This window comes from Alosa sapidissima, chromosome 10, assembly GCF_018492685.1.
Source record: "Alosa sapidissima isolate fAloSap1 chromosome 10, fAloSap1.pri, whole genome shotgun sequence".
Classification (NCBI taxonomy): Eukaryota; Metazoa; Chordata; class Actinopteri; order Clupeiformes; family Clupeidae; genus Alosa; species Alosa sapidissima.
In genome coordinates this window covers 1,220,813-1,242,177 of record NC_055966.1, presented here as the reverse complement: position 1 = coordinate 1,242,177, position 21,365 = coordinate 1,220,813, and the positions used below count along the sequence as shown (strand labels likewise).

At 40.3% G+C, this 21,365-nt stretch overlaps 1 protein-coding gene across 2 annotated transcripts in view; it reads right to left on the bottom strand.

The window, feature by feature from the left end:
• The window catches only part of lsr (lipolysis stimulated lipoprotein receptor), a 77,166-nt gene that overhangs the window by 47,331 nt on the left and 8,470 nt on the right, over nt 1–21,365 (bottom strand). For both annotated transcript variants that reach the window (XM_042107515.1, XM_042107516.1), the window contains 2 exons: nt 6,862–7,008; nt 5,807–6,004 (listed from right to left, as the gene is read on the bottom strand). In XM_042107515.1, the coding sequence (XP_041963449.1) occupies nt 5,807–6,004; nt 6,862–7,008 (345 nt within the window). The remainder of the gene's footprint in view (nt 1–5,806; nt 6,005–6,861; nt 7,009–21,365) is intronic.

Here is a 21,365-nt window from a genome sequence, read left to right as displayed (position 1 = left end):
GAATATCGTCCTGTCCTTATTAGATGTTCGCTGCGGTAAATTTACAGTCCTTGTAGGAAGTGTCCATTGTTTTTCCCCAACCCACTTTTAACTTCCAACAAAATTACGTCTCACTGCAACGATGCGCCATCTAGTGGACAAACGACTACTTATCGCCAATACTGAAAATGCAGCCATGATGATGATGATGAATATTTATTTTGGCTTTCTTTTGATCCTACTGAATTTGTAATTATGTATCGGCCGTTCTAATACCGATAGTATGTGGGTGCCTGTGTGTGTGCATGTTTATATGTGTGCACCGCCATTAACAGGCCAATGAGTGTACAGTCACTAAATGTACACATAACCTAATCTTTTTAGACCCCCCCCCCATGGATGAAATTCTACGAAACTTGGCATACCCCCAGACCCCGAGAGAATGCCAGGTCAATCCTACACATAAAATTTGGTGCAGTTCTGAACATCTTAACTGAATATAGGGGCGATTAAAGCAGAATAATATTGCATTTTCATTTTTTACCGGGGGGGGGGTGCAAATCACAAATGAGTGATTATGAGCCAGGTTGATGTGGGCCCTTGAGACCAACATACCATAAAAGAGAACTGTGTCTGCCCACAGAGAACTGTGTCTGCCCTACCCTCCTTTCGGGGGGTCCAGTCCAGCGGGGGGGCTGCAGATCAAAACGAAAAATGACGGTTCCATGCTATCCATGTGGGGGTACATGCCCACCAAGTTTTGTGTTCCCCGGTCTTTCAGTGTCCCGGGAATCCTTGTTGGTGTACGTCACTAAATGTACACATAAGTTATTTTATTGTAGGGCCCCCATTGACCGAAAGTACACAAAACTTGGCATGCATTCGGAGGGTGTCATAATGATCCTACACTTTTAATTTCGTGCAGTTTTGACCTTGTCAGCCAGAGATATTGTGATGAAAACACCTAATTTTTTGCTTTTTAATTTTTAACTAGGTGGCGCTATACATGAAATAAGTGGTAATGGGATGGGTTGACATGCCCCCTTAAGACCAACATACAAAAAAAAGGTGGACCTCCTAGGCCCTACGGTTCTCGAGATATTCACAGAAAACTGTCTCCGGCCACCTACAGGCCAGTTGGTGTATAGTAACATAAATTAATTTATTGTGTGGCCCCCCATGAACGGAATTCCACAAAACTTGGCGTGCATACAGAGGGTGTCATAATGATCCTACACTTCCAATTTCGTGCAGTTTTGACTATGTTAGGTCACAGATACCTTCAATTACACCACCTCATTTTTACTTTTTTGTGTTTAACTAGGTGGCGCTATACATGAAATGAGTGGTTATGGAATGGGTTGAACATGGCCCCTTGAGATCAACATACAAAAAAAAAATGGTCCTCCTAAACCCTACGGTTTTCGAGATATTCACAGAAAACTGTGTCTGCCCTACCCTCCTTTCGGGGGGTCCAATTCAGCGGGGGGCTACAGATCAAAACGAAAAACGATGGTTCCATGCTATCCATGTGGGGTTACATGTCCACCAAGTTTCGTGTACCCCGGTCTTTCAGTGTCCCGGGAATCATTGACGGAAATTTGGGCATGCGAAAAAGAAAAAAAAAAAAAAAAAAAAAAATCTGACTAAACCTATATGACCGCCGCTTCGCTGCGCGGTGGTCATAATTAGCCTGGAAAATCCAGACCCTGATAATCTAGAAAGATTAAGGGTCTGGCCACGAACAATGTAATGGCCCAACTTGAGGGGCGGCACCAAGCATGCATTTGAAAATCTCACTGCACGCAATTGGATAACACTAGACCAATGTTTACTCTGAATGATTCTGGACTTTGACGCAATTGGATAACACTACGATCAATGTTTCCAACGTTGCAGCGCTGTCGTCATCAGTTTAGCTCGCCTCTGGCCCGACTATACCATATGATTTGATTGGTTCCACAGGGTGCAAGGGGAAAAAACGTGTATCATTGCTTATTGCCAGAGTGTCTCGCAGAGACAATTCCATTGTGCTCTTGCGAGAACTCTGGATATCCAGGGTAATAAATAATTGCTCCCTGTAAAGATCTTTAAGGCAAGACACTACAGGTGAATAGGGTTACATTTTTAACTAGCAGATATCACTATGAAACTTAGTTGCTTACTTACATATTTTTCTCATATTAATGTATTACAAGTTTTCTGTAATTTAATGTTTACATGTGCAAATGATGCATTATCTAATTAAATATGTGCTAATTTGCATACATTTTAAAATACGAAATCTCAGCATTGGATACAGCCAGGTTCAAAATTAGGTTTTCATTGTGTTCACATAGATGGGGGAAATTAGAGGGATTTATGGATATCTACTTTTGTTATCCTGTTTATCAGAATATGCTGTCAATAGCCTTAAAAAAAAATGTTTTTAGGCATAAAATGTCAAATCAGGTGAAAATCTTCTAAATATAGTTCAGCATAAGACTAGAAAGTTTGGTGTAATAAGTGCTTCTGAAGTGGAGATTTTGTGCTCAGAGTGGGAGAGGAAACTCATTTTGAGAAAAACAGCCTTGAAACACAGCCAATAAGATTCCGTTCTCAGCCTAGACTCGCCTTTGAACTTTCGCGATTGATTGCTGATACAAAGGAAGTGTCCATATATGGATCACATAGCGTGATACAGGACAAACAGAGCTTTCCAATGGTACTACACATGATATGTTTTGGATCACGGTAACGGTAGTACATGCAAGGTTAGAATGCTAACTTTTGGTGAATTTAGGAGAAATATACTGGCACGAGTAAACACAAGGTAATGAAATAAACACTTAAATGTGTAAATCTGACTTTTTTGTTGTAGTAGTGTGACAGAATACATGCTAAGGTAGCAAACTAGCACAAAATCTCGAAATTGACCAGTGCATGAAAAAACAATGTTTTCACCTGCCGTGTCTCGCCTTAACTACCCGTATGCCTTTCACCAGCTATGCTTGCCAAGCAAAATATTTTTTTGCAATACAAACCGAGGGATTATTCCAGATTGAGGAATAGCTTTGTTTGTATTGTGAGATACCCAATATCTTGTGTGCTCTTGCCCATGCCCATTGTGAATGCTGCAGAATTAAGTTTCTTCCCATTGTCTGGTTTTCTGTATTTTTCTGTGATAATAGTTCAACAGCACTACATGGGCATGCAAGCACCTCATCCATCTTAATCCACCCAGGACCAGATAAGTAGGTTCCCCAATGTCTTGCTAGTTTATTCATCTTAAAAGCTAAGCTGTACAGTTCCACATTGGCAAGTGCTAATCCACCACAATCTCATGAAGATAGTAGTTTCTTTAGTCTAATTCTGGGCCTTTTTCCATTCCATAAGAACTCTGTAATTAACTTGTTATATTGCTTAAATATTCCATCAGAAATTTTACTGGTATCATCATAGAGATGTAATTTGTAATTAAAATGTGAAGCCACCACCATTTTTATGACACTAATTTCCCCCATAGAGTCTAAGAGATTAATCAGCCGCCATTTGTCCAAATTCAACTTAATTTTCTTAATTAAAAGGTGACATATTTATAGTAATTATGTTTTCCAAGGCTGGACACAACTTAATACCCAAGTGCGTCATTCCAGTATAGACCCATTTCAACTGAAAGTTGGTTAATATAGATTGATTGCATCCTTTTGATACTGGCATGCATTCAGATATTTGCCAATTTATTTTATAGCCTGACAGTTTTGAGTAAGCCTCTATTGTGGCTACAATGTTAGGGATTGATATTAGAGGATCCTCAATAATCAATAAAATGTCATCCGCATAGAGGAACATTTTGTGTTCCTCCTCCCCATGTAAAACCCCTTTAATACTGCTCTCAGCCCTAATGGGACGCATATTATTATTATAATTTTTTAGGGGGGCTTTTGACCATCTTAACGAGGCTAACATAATTATCACCTGTATCTTCATTCACTTACATTTTTAAAAGTAAATGATCATCCTTTTTCTAATAATTTTAAGTAGGATAACGAAACCCTGCGACACTCCATTAGGCCGATCTCTGCCCCCCTCATTCCCTATAAACCGGCGCATGAGGGTTCGGCTGCTACATGTACTTATGTTGTATGTCTGCCAATATGCTTATTAGTATGAACTAATTTCTCTATTCAGCTAGTCCCACGCACGTTGAGACATACAGTACCCTCCAGAATTATTGGCACCTCTGCTAAAGTTGACTGAAAACCGGTATAAAACATAATCTGTCCAAAAACAAATGTAAGAAAAATACAACCTTGAAGGGAAGCAAATTTATTTTGAGAAAAAGTAAAATTTCATAAAGAAATAAATATTTTTAACAAAAACACTTTGCTTACAATTATTGGCACCCCTGCTTGTAATACCTTCTTAAGCCTCCCTTTGCCAATAAACAGCCTGTAATATTCTCCTATGACACCCCATAAAGTTGGAGAATACAAAGCAAGAGATTTAAGACCGTTCGTCTTTACAAAATCTCCCTAGATCGTCCAGATTCCTAGGTCTACACTTGTGCATTCTCCTCTTTGACTCACCCTACTGTTTTTCTATGGAGTTTAGATCAGAGGTCTGAAATGGCAATGTCTGAAGCTTGATTTTGTGTTCAGCAAACCATATTTGTTGTGATCTGGACATTTGTTTTGGTTCATTGACCTGATGAATGATCCAATCATGACCAGCTTTTAGTGTCTTGCCAGAGATTGACAGATTTCCTTTGAAAATGTTTTTCAAAGGAACAAAGGTTTTTCTTGGTGTTTATGAAACCATGCACCTTAATTAGGTGCCCAGGGCCTTTGGGAATAAGAATAGCCCCACAATAGCACAGCCCCTCCACCATAATTCTCATTAGGCATGGGGTTCTTTTCAGTATAGCCATTCTTCTATGTATGCTAAACACACCTAAAGTGTATCTAGCCAAAGAGCGCAATTTTCATTTCATCTGACAAAAGACCACACTTCCAGACAAAGTCACTGTACCATTCATATAACTCCTGCAATTTACATTGGTAATTAAATGACTGGACAGGCTTTTACCCGGCATCCTAATCTATTAGCAGTGAGGTCACTTTTGAAGATTTTTTGGCGAACTTGGTGACCCCAAGATGATACCTTTGTCTGTAACTCTCCAACAGTGGTTCTTATGGAATGTTTTGCCTATCTCACCATCCTCCATACTGTACGTGGCGGCAAGATAACCATGGGTCTTTGCCCAAGCATGTTTGTCACATTTCCAGATGATTAGAACCTTTTAATAATTGTTTTAACTGTAAATATAGGCATTTTCAACAAAGTACCTAGTTGTCATAGGCATTTTCTGACTTCTGACAAATGTCAACACACTTTCTTTTTATTTAAATTTAGGATTTAGCCTCTGTGTGACTATTTTCATACCATAGTGAAAAAGAAAGTCATAAACAACTTCTGAAAGTTCACAGACACTCTGATTATCTTAAGTAAATTGAAATTAGATAGGCAAATGCTTCTGTTTTGTTTATAAGATTTTTCAGGGGTGCCAATAAGTGTGAGCAACGTGTTTTAGTTAAAATTGTAAAAATATTTATTTCTTTATGAGATTTTCCTTTTTCTCAAAATAAATTTGCTTCCCTTCAAGGTTGGATTTTTCCTATTTTTTCATTGTGAGATTACAATAAATCACCAACAGATTATTTTTTTATTCCTGTTTTTAGTCAACTTTAGCAAAGCCAATAATTTTGGAGGGTACTGTATCATATGTAATGGCGCAATATAAAATACCTTTGAATTGAATTGATTTTTATTGTGATTTAATACATACTTGAGCTCGCATGATCATAGTCTCTGTTGAAGTTGGTTGATGGTGCTATGCCCATACCCTGAGGCATGGGTAGCATTGGGATTGCTGGTGAGTTTCCTCCAAATCCATGGACAGGCTGGGCATACATGCTGGGTGCATACAGGGTTGGTGCGTATTGACTAGGCACACCAGCTTTGACTGCTTTTCCTGCCTCATACACTAAACAGAGAGGCAAAGAAAACAAACATAGTTTGAGACAAGTATCATTTTTAGTTCCTGAAAACATTACTCCCAAAAAAGATAATTGCTAGGGGTGAACATTGCAACAGAGGTGACTGTATGATACATATGATCAAAATATTGGGCCACAATTCAATATTATTGCAATTCTTTGTTTTATGATGGTAGCCAGTATCACAATTTGATTCTGTTAAAATTGTCTCATACTGTGAAATGCTAAAATTGGCTCAAATTGTCAAATTGACACAAAAAATTGAGGCTGTGTGGTATATTGTGGACTTTAGACACACTATTATCAGAGTAGATAAATGCACCAAAATGAAATGTACATAATGATATTAAATATATTGATATTGCGATCCTCAATGCCACAGCAACGCAATAAAGAGTATATTGTGCCCAAAATATTGTGATATTACACTACTCAATATATTGTCTAGGGCTGCAAACAATCGATTAATCGATTAGTTATCGACTATTAAACTAGTTGCCAACTATTTTGATAATCGATTAATCAGTTTGTGTCATTTTTTTTAAGGAAAATACATTCAAAATACATACAAAAAACATTTTCTGATTGTAGCTTCTTAAACTTGAATATTCTCTGCTTTACATACTCCTCTATGACGGTGAACTAAATATCTTGGGATATTCAAGGCATTTGGAGACATAATCTTAAACTTTGGGAAACAATGATTGACATTTTTTCACTATTTTCTGACATTTTATCGACCAAACAACTAATCTTTAGTTGCAGCCCTAATATTGTTTCACCTCTAGTAACAAGAGGTACAATATTTTGTGTAAAATATTTTGGACAGTTCAGGGGTACTCACATGCCCGGGGACAACAACAGCGCTCCGGACAACAGGGGCAGCTCACGTAACAGCAACATGTGTGTGGGCAACACTGGCACCAGCAGATACCAATAAGGAGCAACAACAAGAAGCAGCCTATTACCACCAGGGCTACCAGCAGCTTATCTGTGAGAATAGAGAATGAAAAAGTTACACATTTTACTTCAAAACATAATAAATAGGAATAATTTAATTTCCACATTTCATATGGAAAATTTATTTGTATAGGTTAAATACAGTTCCAAAGGGTGCTAGACTATCCTGTGCTAATTTGCAGTATAAACTGATTTTAAAATAATCATAATTCAATAGGTAAAGCATCTACCAAACCGGAGCCAAGTTGACAGGGAATTATTTTTTTAATACTGAATAGTAGTCAGTATTAAATCAGTAGGGAAGGATGTAAGTGCAGCAAGCTTATTATCATTAGCCTAGGACCTCAAAGTTCTTTTGTACTCAACACAAAACGTCAGAAAATAAAAGTCTTGAATCAAAAGTTCTTCGTTTGTCTGTTTACTTATGAATTTCAAATCATAAGACATAAAAACTTAGGATCTTTACTTTTCTTAGATTAACTGTGTAGTTCCTGTGTGATTGTTCTGTATTAATAGTTCTGTGTAGGTTAAAAGACTGTGTTGCGCCAAAGTCCAGTGGCTTCTGACTGTTTTGCAGGGTTCTATTTATTTTATACTAAATCTAACAGCCAATCAAATTACATTATTCTAAATCCCTGGTCAACTGTTTACATTCCAATTTCTATGTTACATTTGCAACACAGGTTTTCTCAGGTCTAAACTCTTATTAATTCCATAGAAATGGCTTCAACAAAGGATTTTAAGTAGGGTGGATGTAGCTAGCAACAGGGATAGCAGCAGGGCAAAACACCATTGTTTAATCAATGCCAGCTCTATGAAAGGAACAAGAGGAGATTCCAACTTTTGTCTCATTGTAAGTATCCAAACAAGGGACTAAAGTAAAACCAATACCTCTCAATGTCAACAACAAAATGTAATTCTACCTGGTTTCATGAGATGGTTGCCTACAGACTGTTGTCTTCAGTCTGTAGGCAACCATCTCAGACACCTCAGACACCTTACAGCTGCAACCCTATTTCCAAAAAAGCTAGGACACTGTAAAATGTAAATAAATCATTTGCAAATCATGTACACCCTATATTTATTTAACAATAGTGCAGACAACATTTCAACTGTTGAGAAAGTTAATTGGGTTTATTTAGGGGGAAATGTTTGAATTCAGTGCCAATAACACATCTCAAAAACGTCGGGACAGGGACATGTTTACCACCGTGTTGTTTACCTCTTCTTTTAAAAACAGTCCCTATAAACATTTGGGGAACTGAGGAGACCAGTTGTTGGAGTTTTGAGAATGAAATGTTTTCCTATTCTTGCCCAATATAGGATATCAGCTGCTTGATGGGGTGAGGTTTTCTTAATTGTTTTTTGATCCATGATGCACCCAATGTGAAAGGGTCTGGTCAGGTCATTTTAGATCATACAGTCAGGTCATTTTAGCACCTGGACTCCTCTACTATGGAGCCATACTGAGTTTGGCACTATTTTCCTGAAATATTCAAGGACTTCCCTAAAAAAGATTTTGTCTAGATGATGATGGCAAACCTAATCTTACAGTATAGCCTAGTTAAAGGTCCCCTGTGTAACGTTTTCAGTTGTTAACAAAATCAACATTTCCCATTCATGTTTAATTACCACCACTAGGGGTGGAACGGTACATGTATTCGTACTGATCCGAAGCGGTACAGGCGTCATGGTTCAGTGCGTGAATTTACACGGAGAACACACAGTATAAAAATACATAAAACTTGCGTGCAAATTCATTAATGTAATGCGGAATTACTGTTAAATACGAGAGTTGCGAGAATTCTTCAGCGACACCTAGGCTAATCTGTAGCCCCGCCTTAGCTCTGATTGGCGCCTATGTTATTATTTTGTCAGGTCGACGGTTGAGTCAGTGAGTCAAATCAGAGATAGCAGCAATAAGGACGAGTATGGCGAGTGGTGGCGACCCACAAGAGTTAGAGGACCCGCTGGTCTCTTTAAGATCACAAGTTTGAGAACTTCAATTACAGTAGTACAGGCAAGAGAGTGGTGGAGAAGACCAGACTGTGTCGGCTATGTTCAGCAGTTGTTGGGCATGTGAGTGGAAATACATCGAACATGCTAATACATATCCGACGCTATCAGACGTACCAATGACTGGAACGAGACAAAAGAAAAAAACTTCTCCCTACAGTGCTTCACCAGCCTTTATAATTAGGGCCAAAAGGGTGATTACCTTTATGTTAGGGTAACTTGTAACTTCTCACATGAAGAGCTTGCAGTGTTAAGTGCATAGACAATAAAAGAAAGTCAACGCTAACCAGGCTAATAAACAAACCATCAAACCATGCTACTAACGTTAAAGGGTAAAGTCACGTGACTTGTAGTTGTAGTCTCTAAGAAGGCAAAATAGTGTGATACTTTTCCAGTTAGATTATTACTGTACACACACTGAAAAATATTGAGGCAAATTGTAGACCCTTCCATATACAACCAAACACGGATATGTTTAATAAGAGATGTTGTAGGCCTATTTTCAGTTTTATAGCTGATTGAGTTATTGTTTACAAGTTACAGATGAAGTCTGGAGATTATGTGGGGTAGGCCTACTTATTGTTTACTGTTTATATCTTACTTTACACACGTCAGGCTGTTGCAGATACCTCAGGGCAGAGACTGTATGACACTAGGTGGTACAGCCTGAGACATGCACAATACAAAAATAGCTGATTGAGTTAATGTTTACAAGTTACAGATGAAGTCTGGAGATGATGTGGGGTAGGCCTACTTATTGTTTACTGTTTATATCTTACTTTACACACTTCAGGCTGTTGCAGATAGCTCAGGGCAGAGACTGTATGACACTAGGTGGTACAGCCTGAGACATGCACAATACAAAAATAGCTTTCTGCATTTTTGTTTTGCTTTTCCCTCCATTGTACCGAACCGTGATTTCTGAACCGAGGTATGAACCGAACCGTGACTTCTGTGTACCGTTCCACCCCTAACCACCACCAATTTGAAGCAGATCTAGTGTACTCTTCTTATGAGTAGTGCGTTGTATGAATTGAAACCAGGAGCAACTGTTTTTATAGTAAAGGTGCAATTTTCTCTTGTGTATCATTAAACCTTGATTTAAAATGTTGGAATTGGTGCTGACAATGTTAATGATTAATACACATATTTTGTTTGCATAAAAAAACTTAGTTCTTCTTTTAATTATTCCACGCACAGTTTTTTTTATATTTGTTAGATATTTCATATTTTTAAAGATAGAATGGTCTACCAATTTAGGAGTTACATAGACATCAGACATACTTATGCTGAGTAGACTAAGTGTCCCAATTTAATGTGGTCTTGCAGTATGACCTTGGTCGTTCCCAAGTGTATGGCGGTCTCCGGCGATGGGAAGCTACCCGAGTGTGCAATATAATTGTGCAAGTGTACAATATAAGTGTACAATATGTCTGTATGCTACCGAGACCTTGAATTTCCCCTTGGGGATCAATAAAATATCCATCTATCTATCTATCTATCTATCTATCTATAAACATTCTCCTTCTAATCAATATTAAACAAAATATTTTCAAAAGGACAGAATTCAATTCAACTTTATTTCGCATGTATACAGAAATACTAGGAATTTGATTTGGTCTTCTCCATGCAGGCAACACAAAGACAAAAATAAAAAGACACACACAAAAACACAATACAAGGACAGACAGGACCATTATGAACAATAAATGAATAGGAATGTAAATAGGGCTGTGTTAAATAAAAATAAAGTGCAATGAAGTCCAAGTTTAAGAGTTATTTATGAGGGCTATTGCCAGGGGGAAAAAAACTGAGGTGGCGTGCAGGGCTCGAAATTAACGATGTCCCGACGTCCCGGGGACCATAAAAAATGCTTCCGGGACACAATAGAATGATGTCTGGGACAACTCTGGGACAGTAGAAAAAATGGCAAAGCAAATTTCAAAATAGGTACTTTTTCCCTAAACTGTTCACATGGGAATCTAAACGTATCTTTCTTGTCTGAATAAAATACAGAATCTGGCCTATACAAAATTTGACCTGGCGTGACGGGCAGCTGGCAAAAGCAGCGTTAGCCAGCTGATCTGTAAAGAAATCTGTAAAGCGGTTTTGTACACGCAGCCTTACAACACTGTTTAGGCTACTGCTCTTCAAATCACTGTAGGCTACAATGTTATTTTTGGTACAAATATAGTAAGATACCCAAATGGGCTGGGTGCTTGCGTTTCCTTAGGAATCTGCCGTATTGGTTAAATGAATATTGTGACTTATAGGCCGACACAAAAATAGGGCAAGGGCGGTAGGCCTAATGGGTCACTTTCCGATATAGAGGTTAACTTACCTAACTAGCAGGCAGGTAAATGGCATTTGTTTTCATGACATTGTGAACATTTTTGACTGATAGTGTAGGCCTAAGGTTACACTGGTGTTCTAAAAAAAAAAACGAGATGACAGTCCTCTCTGACTAAAACGGTACGTGTTTTCTGTCATTGACAGACAAACGTCACCAATATCATGCTGAGCTAAATAGCCTACTGCAACTGCGATTTGACAAAACGATAGTGTTGCAAGGTAGCCTATAACAATGAAAACAGTTATTTAAGTTAGCATTTGACATTTCGCTGTGGCAGTTCTAAGGGGTGTCCAAACGGCGGCCATGCACTTTAATCCGGCCCGCCGAGCATTTATTAGTTCATCAAATTATTAAAATAGGCCGCTCGCTATTTTTTCCAGCAATAGACGACGTTGTGGTTAACTTTAGGGTACTGCAAACTGCTTTACACTCTTCTTAGAGAACGTTTACAATGTCAAAACAGCTTGTTACATCGAGATACATATTCTAACTACGTTTTGCTAATTCATTTAATTGGGAACGCATTTGAGGGTGACAGCGTGGCAGGAGAGTAGGCTAGCCTATCTGACAGCTTTGTGGTAATTTCCCACGCTAGGCTACTTATTGTTTTCACTGAGATCTGTGGCCATGACATCATACCAAACTGACATTGAAATTAAAGACACGTGAAAATAGATTATTGACGGAATGTTTTACAACCCTGTCCGTCAAAACGATGGACAATGAATGTTTAGTGCAACCTCAAAAAAGAGCCAAAAGCGCAATCTCTGAAAATGAGTGTTGTGTGAAACAGCAGATGATTAATGAAATGGTGTTTAATAAATTGTTCAGAACTGACATGGTGGACCAGAACGAGTTAATTAAGTGATGCAAGTTACTGATTATTATGCTGTTTATTAAAAACAAGAACTTGAATTTGGGACACTGGTGTTTAACGGGACAGTGGCAAGTAGAATTCGGGACAGCTGCGGGACACTGAGAAAAAAAGTTAATTTCGAGCCCTGGTGGCGTGATGTTTTGGGCAGAAAAGCCCTGTACCGCTTTCCAGAGGGGAGAAGATTAAACGGACTATTGGCAGGATGAGAGGGGTCAGCCACAATCTTTGCAGATCTGTTAATGGACCTGGAGCTGTACAGGTCCATGATGGGGGGCAGGGGGCAGCCGATGATGCGCTCTGCTGCCCGGACGACTCTTTGTAGCCTGGCCTTTGCACGAGCTGACGCAGAGGCAAACCAGACCGTGAGGGAGGATGTTAGCACACTCTCAATGACCGCTCTGTAGAACTATACCAAGATGGGGGGACTGACCTGTAGTCCTTTTAGGCGGTGGAGGAAAAACAGGCGCTGCTGGCCTTTCTTCACTAGTTTGGAGATGTTATTGTCCCATCTGAGTGTTTTGGTGATGGTTGTGCCCAGGAACTTAAAGTCCTCTACCACAGTAACAGATGAGTTGTTAATGACCAGAGGAGGATGAGTCGGGGGCTTTTTGCGGAAGTCCACAATCATCTCCACTGTTTTGTTGATGTTAAGCTCACCAGAACTCCGGGAGACTGACCTCTCTGCGGTAAGCTGACTCGTCGTTGTTGGAGATGAGGCCTATTATGGTGGTGTTGTCCGCATATTTGATGGTTTTGACAGAAGGGTCTCCAGAGGTGCAGTCATTGGTGTACAGGGAGAAGAGCAGGGGGGACAGCACACAGCCCTGGGGGGCACCGGTGTTCACTGTGCGGGGCTGTGAGAGGTGTGGGCCCAGCCTGACATACTAAGTCCTATTGGTGAGGAAGTCTGTAATCCATGAGCAGAGGAGGGGGTGAATGTTCAGATGGGTCAGTTTGCTGTGGAGGAGGTCAGGGATGAAGGTGTTAAAGGCAGAGCTGTAATCCACAAACAGGAGTCTTGCGTAGGTATTCCGACTGTCCAGGTGTTGTAGAATGAAGTGAAGTGCAATGTTGATTGCATCGTCAACTGAGTGGTTGGGTCTGTATGCAAATTGAAGGGGGTCCATGAGGTGGTCGGTGGATGCTTTGAGATAAGACAGGACCAAGCTTTCAAATGCTTTCATGACTATAGAGGTGAGGGTGACCGGTCTGTAGTCATTCAAGCAGGTGATCTTGGGCTTTTTCGGCACCAGAATGATGACAGCAGATTTGAAGCAGGCAGGTACTCGGCATAGTTCTAATGACTGATTAAAAATGTCCGTAAACACTGGGGTCAGCTCGCTGGCACAGTGCTTGAGGGTAGCAGGGGACACCATGGGTGTGTTCGAAACGGGAGACAGCTGCCTACTGCCTCCCTCCCTACATAGAGAGCTGTCTCACTAGACATGACTTTGAGGATTAAATGCATCTTTTAAAAATGAGCGTAGCACTCTAGAATCTTTGGTTAACACTACAGTATGACGTTAGCAAAGGCCTGACGTTAAACTAAATTAGCTTACGTAAGCTAGCAGGCTAACGGTATAAATTAGTTTTACGGCCGGCAGATATATCAGACCAGACGCTATTAATGGTTACAACAATGGCATAATCAGATAGTAAATTGTTTATTTCTAATCTGTAATCTACAAATCTAAGCAAAATAAGGTCACACAAATGACATTTTAAACAGATTCAGCAGCCATTACCGATGTCATCCGCCATGTTTGTTTACCTTTCACAGCTGTTTCAGACGTTGCCGCAAGGGATTATGGGTAGGATGGAGCATGAAGTGTGCATCGATGCTGCCTTCAAAAATGACCGTTATTTGGGAATTCTAAGATATCTTAAAAGGCAGCAGAATTTGTGTTTCAAACCGCACTTGCCGCCTTGCTCCCCAGTTAGATATCTTAAAAGGCAGCAACTTTACCCGTTTCGAACACACCCCATGTCTGGTCCCCACACTTTCCTGATGTTCTGACCTTTGAAGAGCCTCTGAACCTCATGCTCCGAGATGACCAGTGGAGCAGGTGAGGTGGTGGCAGGGGGGTGGAGTGGGGGGAACCACGTGGGGCTTCGAACCTAGTGCAAAACACATTGAACTTGTCTGGTAGATTTGGGTCGGTGGAGGCTGGTGGGGGGGGGGGCTTTTTGTAGCCCGTGGCAGATTGTAGGCCCTTCCAGACAGCTCTGATGCTCTTATCCCCGACCTGTTGTTCAATCCTGGCCTTATACAGCCCCTTAGCATGCTGGATGGCTTTGCTGAGTGCGTATTTGGCCCTAGTGGGCAGCCTTGTCTCTGCTCCTGTGGGCCACCTCCTTCTCACTCCTCCGTAGCCTTACTTCCTTATTGAACCATGGCTTACTATTCCCATAGATGACAATAGATTGTCTGGGAATTCAGAGTTCCTAACAGAAGTAGATGTAGGACGAGCATGTGTCTGCATACTCAAAGTTATTGCATGCCAATTTAATAGTTTCCCAGTCTGTAATGTCAAAGCAGGCTTGTAGTGTTTCAGTTGCAGCGGGTGTCCATTTCTGTACAGACCTCTTGATCGGTTTTTGTTTTTTGAGTTGAGACCGGTATGTGGGGATGAGTTTAATCACAGCATGTTCGCCATTGCCTAGTGGCGCGCGCGCACAAGCGCGATAGGCCTCTTTGATGGTAGAATAGCAATGATGAATAGGAATGAATTATTCCGACTGCAGAGAGGAGGGTGACAATTTCACTCAACGTAGGCAGTGTCCCCAAATAATTAGAATCAAATAAAATCAGAGAATGGAAAAGATGAAGTTGTTTAATTACGTCCTGACATTGCAAACCTCTATACAAACCAATGGATTTGGTTTGAATTAACACACTTTAACAGAAAAAAACTAAGTATTTTCATGAATCAGGTTCTGAATCAGAGTAGCCTCTCTGTACCTACATTGCTTTGCACATCATCATAACCTGTTTCATGACCAAGAGGAGGAAGAGGAGGAGTGCTTCTCCAAAAAGATTTCTGATGAGAAGTAGAAGACCTCTGGCCTTATTTTTTATGAATAAAAAACAATATGAAATAGAAAAATTTGAAATCCATTTATTTTAGCTTTGGAGAAAAAAAAGAAGGCTACAAATGGTATCAATATCCTAGAGGTTATATTTATATTAAAGTATCATATAAGGCGGCTGAATGTCGTGAAAAGCCAATGGCATATCATTATTATTATTATTATTATTATTATTATTATTATTATTATTATTATAACTACCCCTTCCCCTAATGCCCCCGGTACATTCTTTGAACATAACCCAATAACGTCCCAGGAAGTCTAGAAATGTTCCCACAGCTGTTGAACAGCTTTTTTTTTAAAACTAAGAGTATCTCCTAAAACCTAGTGTGATTTAGAAGTACTGTTAGCAGTAAGATAAAATGCTTTGTGAGTAAAGGCCCAGGGCTCATAGAAGGTCACTTCAGAAAAGTCTACTGACATTTTCTTGGTCATGGGCGCTTTCAGCCAAGTGTTTTGAGTCATGACATGTGCTTGATACGGAGCTTTTTGACACTGGGTCATGTTTTGCTCCAGGATGCCTTCTAGTCATGAAATGTCACTGTTCCATGCACCAGATGCAGCAAAGCAGCCCAAAGCATAAATAAAGGTGTGTTCAAATTTGTCGACATAGGTGAATGTTTCTGTTTGCCTTGAGTTTTTGGCAAACATTTGAAAACACTCGCAACAGTCTGAGGTAGTTCTCTGTGAACATATAGTGGACCTGGACTAAGTGTTATTGTTACAATGGAATGTTTACACCAAATCGTTCAAATGTAACTGTTCAGAGACTGTTCATTGTTTGCCAAATTTGAACGCACCTCAAGCTTATTCCATGTTGTAGGCTGGGTGTTCTTTTCTGAGAAAGCTCAATTTTTCGTCTGTAAACACAGAGCTGTTGTGATTTGCCAGTCTGAAATGCTTTTCTTTGAACTGTGGAGTCCACAGTTGTCCAAAGTGATTGATCAGACACTGATGTTCACCCTGGATATTTCCTTTGTCACTGTCTTCTAATCCTTCTGTTCAGTCTTTTTCTCTTTTGGCCACATCCAAGGAGGTTGGCTACATTCCCATTGGCTTTAATTTTCTTAATAATATTTGTAACTGTACTCAAAGCAACAATAAGCTGCCTGGTAAAGGTATACCACACACGCCTTTGCACATGCTTTTCTATAATTTCCTTTCTGATCAACTCTCTCCTTTGCTTTCTCTGGTCCATTTTCAGTAGCCCGGTTGAAACCAGACCCTTCTCAGATTGGGTCTGGGGAAGGTTCGTTCACAGCCCATTTCCAAAGGGCGTTCCCAAAAATCAAAATGCCTCAGACGCAATAGGAGAGGCCAAAAACCAATCAGAGCAACGAAAGAGACAGAGTGACGGAAACACACAATTTGCAACACTGTCTGGTTGTAGGGAGAAGCAGGAAGAATTAACCACTTTTTAATTAAACGTAGGCTAATTTACAAAGACATCGTGCCACCCTGAAAGCTAATATTTTGTCACTAGCAATTTACATCTGCCCTCTGTCAAACACAATTAACCTGTCGCTAAGCCCCACCCCCCCCATTGTTGCCGTGTGAAAACTCGGACAAACAAACCAGACTTGATTAGAAATACATTGTGGACAATGGCAGCTGACAGTATATGAAAGCAGGCTTTGAGGATGTTTTGGTCGAAAAAGGATTTACTTTCCTTCAGAAGCTATCAAAAGGGACTTAATTATGCTATGGAGGGGTGTATTCAAAACTTTAGAATACATACAAGGTGACAAGCAGTTGTGGCGAGTAGCCGTGCAAATCACTGGGCAAAAACCACGTTAATGCTAGCTAGCTAGTGGAAGATTGATACTAAGATATGTTAAGTTACGTTAATATTTGATGTAGTAAGAATATAGTAGTTGGTGAATAAGCATTTTCATCTTGGGATTTAACAGGGAACCTGTGCCCACGTTGTTGGCTTAGTAGCCTACATTACGTCGAGCTGTTGCAAACACGAGAGATGTCCTGTAGGCTAACGCTACTGTTGATGAAAATATACCCCGTTTTCTAGCCTCTCGGGGTACCGGCTATCAGTATTACACGTCCCCCTGCAAAACGTTTGACAATGGTTATCCGTTGGGGTTTTTTGAGTTAATAAACTCCATACAGTGGGTCCCCGTTAAGTTTGGACGGGTTCCTTCATGAATCACGATCCCCATTTTCTCAGCAGAAATGGCACAAACTGCAGTTGACACAAACAACCACAAGGTGTCACTTGGGTGCCACTACTATTTTTGATGCGACTGACTTACTGCTTCCATGACGCAGCGGGGGCACGGGAACTTCAATTGATCACGGTAGTTTAAGCTTACACTTGACAAAACATTCTAATATGAAAATGTAGATGCAATTGTTGTAAAATGGTGCAGCTCCTTTAAGAAAGCACCGTGTGCAGGGATGGAGAGAGAGAAAGCGAGAGGGGATTGGCCTATGTGTGTTAGAACTAAGCGTGTGGGAAAAGTACGTGCTGTTGAGACTGGAGCGAGTCATATTCAAAAAAGCAACTATCCTCATTCATTGCAACCAAAGCATGACTGCTTGCCGACGTTCAAACGAAAAATATATCAAAGCACCTTTTGCGTTTGAATGTAGCACGAAAAAATGTTTAAACAGCTGGACAAATGATTTAGCTAATTGATTATATAACCTGTACACCAGCAATTGTTGAACATTTACCTGTACAAGTACATTGACAGTAGCCCAGCCTAACAGCATGTTGTAGGCCTACTGTAGAAATTTCACTTAAATTGCAACCGCAACATGCCTGCTTGCCAACGTTCAAACGACAACGAAAAAGATAATAAAACAACAAGAGGGTTGAGTCTGAATGACACTGAGTTTTTAGACACTGAGTTTTTGTAGTTAAGAAATATTTTCGTATAAAAAAAAAATGGTCATTCTTCAATCTCCTTCACTGACGCCTATGGAAAAGGCTTAACGTCCCAAAACAACGATCAATGATCATCAAATTTCTCTCTCACATTGCGCCTCATAACCATCTATAAAAAAGTGTTTTTTCTTTTCTTTTTGAGCACATCCGAATCCCAGGACATAACGCACTGGACCTTATAATAGGCTCGAGATATAATTCCAAAGGGGGCAGATATGGGCCACTGCACTTAAAACTTAAAAAGATGAAGCTTTCCGAACTTTGAAATTGCGATCAGTGACTGGCATCGGGTGAACGAAGCTTTTCGAAGTTGAACAGGCTATTAAAAACTATTTGCGCACCTCCATGTCACAGGAGAGACTGGGCTCTCCCTTCTATGAAAAAGACGTTAGGCTACCTGCAAACTGGCCTATGATTTCATTGCTGAGTTTGCGGCAAAGCAAGAAAATGTTTTTTTTCCTGAGTCAGGATATGGCGAGTCAGTGTCATTTATTTGTCCAATGTTAGCCTATAGATACAGACCAGTACATCTTATCAGTAGTTTGAATGTCGTGTGTGTTTCTGCTCATTGACAAATACCGTTCAGCACAATGATTCATGCCCAATGAATTCCCCCTGTTAAAGTGTTCGCCTTTGTTACACTATTTGGTTTCGTGATGTAGCCTATGATAAACACCATATGGCCAAATATGTGACTCAGCTAATGTTATAGGCTATACAATTGAATTTCCCCTCTTAAAGGCAAGCTGGTGTAGCTTATTAGACTAGGCTACTATTAAAATACACCGACGGTAGCCTTGGCTATGTGTAAAGTAAGCTATCGCATGATTTCATGCACGTAAGTGAAAAGGGCCTTGCATCTGTCAAGTTCGCACAGGGCCTCGCATCCCCTTGCGACGGCCCTGCAGCTCCTCCTAAGACAGCGAGGAAAAAGTTAAAATACGCGATAAACCCGGGAAAAGTTGACAGGTTTGTTTCGGTCCCGGTGATTATTTGTGAAATTGTGCAAACGACAGCCTTTTCAAGGCATTTCAAGGAAGGAGTCGTAGCATGCAAGCTCCCAAATTGACCCAGTAGCCTAAGGCATCAATACATTGTTGGGACTGGGGAGGATCATGCGTTTTTTCTCAATCACTTTGGAGGGTCATAGAAAAAAGTCTTGCTGGCGAGGGAGGGTCACGTCTTTTTTGACTAACGCTCCCAAAACTCCTCCGGTAGCCCCTTAATTAAATAAATAACGAACAGTCCCTAATTGATTAATAGCCTAGGCCTACACCAGCAATTGTTGAACATTGACCTGTACAGGACATTGACAGTAGCCCAGCCTAACAAGCAAATGTTGCAACATACATCAAAAGACGCAATTAATCAGAAATAAATAATGTAATCTGCATCGCTTTATTTAACAAACTGCAAGCAACAAGAGCATTGAGTTCGCTGTAAGGCCAAACCCAAGAGCAAAGCCTATCTGTTAAGGCAGTCGATAGGCTTTATAACGAGCTGTGTGCCTGGAAAGACGATAGATGACGGCTCTGGTCATCCCATACCCTCCCCCCACTTCCTGTAGCCTACCATTATGAAGGCCTGTAGCCTAAAACGACTCGTTTCCGTTTTGTGACATTAAGCTTTTTCACGTTAAGCCCCCCTCCCCCATCCCCTTCTTTCACAAGCAGTGGGGGAGCGCGGGGCACAAAGTAACACTTTTTGGAAGACAAAGGAGGGTTCTCCGCGCTTCTGTCGTTTGGCCACAATCCGTTGCAACCAGGCCAGGACAGATATTTTAGAGAGGAGAGACGCCGGTGCAGCTCAGATGTCTTCTTAATTTTCTTTATTCTTCAGTAAAAGCTGCAGAACATTATTAAACTTTGACTAACATTTCGATGTGTCGATGTTTTTGACTAACGAACATCGAAACGTTAGTCAAAGTTTAATAATGTTCTGCACCTTTTACTAAAGAATAAAGAAAATTAAGAAGACGTCTGAGCTGCACCGGCGTCTCTCCTTCTCTTTTTGGCTTTGGCTAAATATTTCTAAAATCATTTGAGTTTCACTAGTCACATGTTTTAACAAGCAACACTTGTTATTTAACTAATAACAGACGTGTGTCGAAAATTGACTTTATTTTCCATACGGAGAAATAACATATGCAGAGTCTAACCAAGGTCAATCTTGCCAAAAAAGCCCTCAAACCTGAAAACACATGAGGCAAAAGTGCAAAACATCACAAAACTAACTAAACTAACACGCGCATATTTTTGTATTGCAATCAATGTAGCCTACAGTTGTAACAGCGCGTAACAGTCGTTTTACTCCCCGGATGCGCTCATTATAAAGAACGTTTAACGTGTCCCAAAAACAGCTATCAATTAATCACCAAACGTATTATAAACAAGTATTGCCAGGACACCTTGCAAAAAATTATAACAATAGGCCTAGGCCTTTATATGGCTCTGCTCCTGCCTAGATTCGAACTCAGAACTACCTGAAAGTTGCAGACCTGTTCTGGAAATACGTGCATTAACCCACTCGACCGTCAGACAACGCTATCTGCTTCGAGTAGGCCTATTGGGTAGGACTGTAGCCTACACTGGTTGCTGTTTTTCTTTGTCATATGAATGCTGTCATTTTGTTAACATTACTGTTAAGGAGATGCTGTAGGCAAAGTCTATATTTCAACCTCGTTAGTGTAGTAAAAAAAATCAGAACTATTCACAAGGTTTCTGGGCAGCATATTTATGTTCTGTTAGCAAGCGAACTTCTCATGACTACCGACAAAGTAGCCTACTGCCAGCTGACGAAGCTCTCATTTTAAAACATTACTGAGAGACAGACACTGTACAATCAAGAAATCTTGCCACTGAATCCAAAACTATGTTTAACATTATGTACAAGGCTTAGGCTACAGTGGACTAGCATGTTGCAGGGGCTGCTAAAAACACAGAGAAACGCACTGAAAACTCGGCCAATCACAGCCCTTGCTGTCGAATGCGCCGTCTGGTTCGACCGTGGAACTCCACAGCGGACTATGCTGCCCCCAAGCGGCTGCAGTTGTACTTACATTTCACCATTCACCATGATCGTGAATGAAGTGTCAATTTTTAACTGGGACCCACTGTAAATAACCATTAATTTGTCATTTTATGCCTC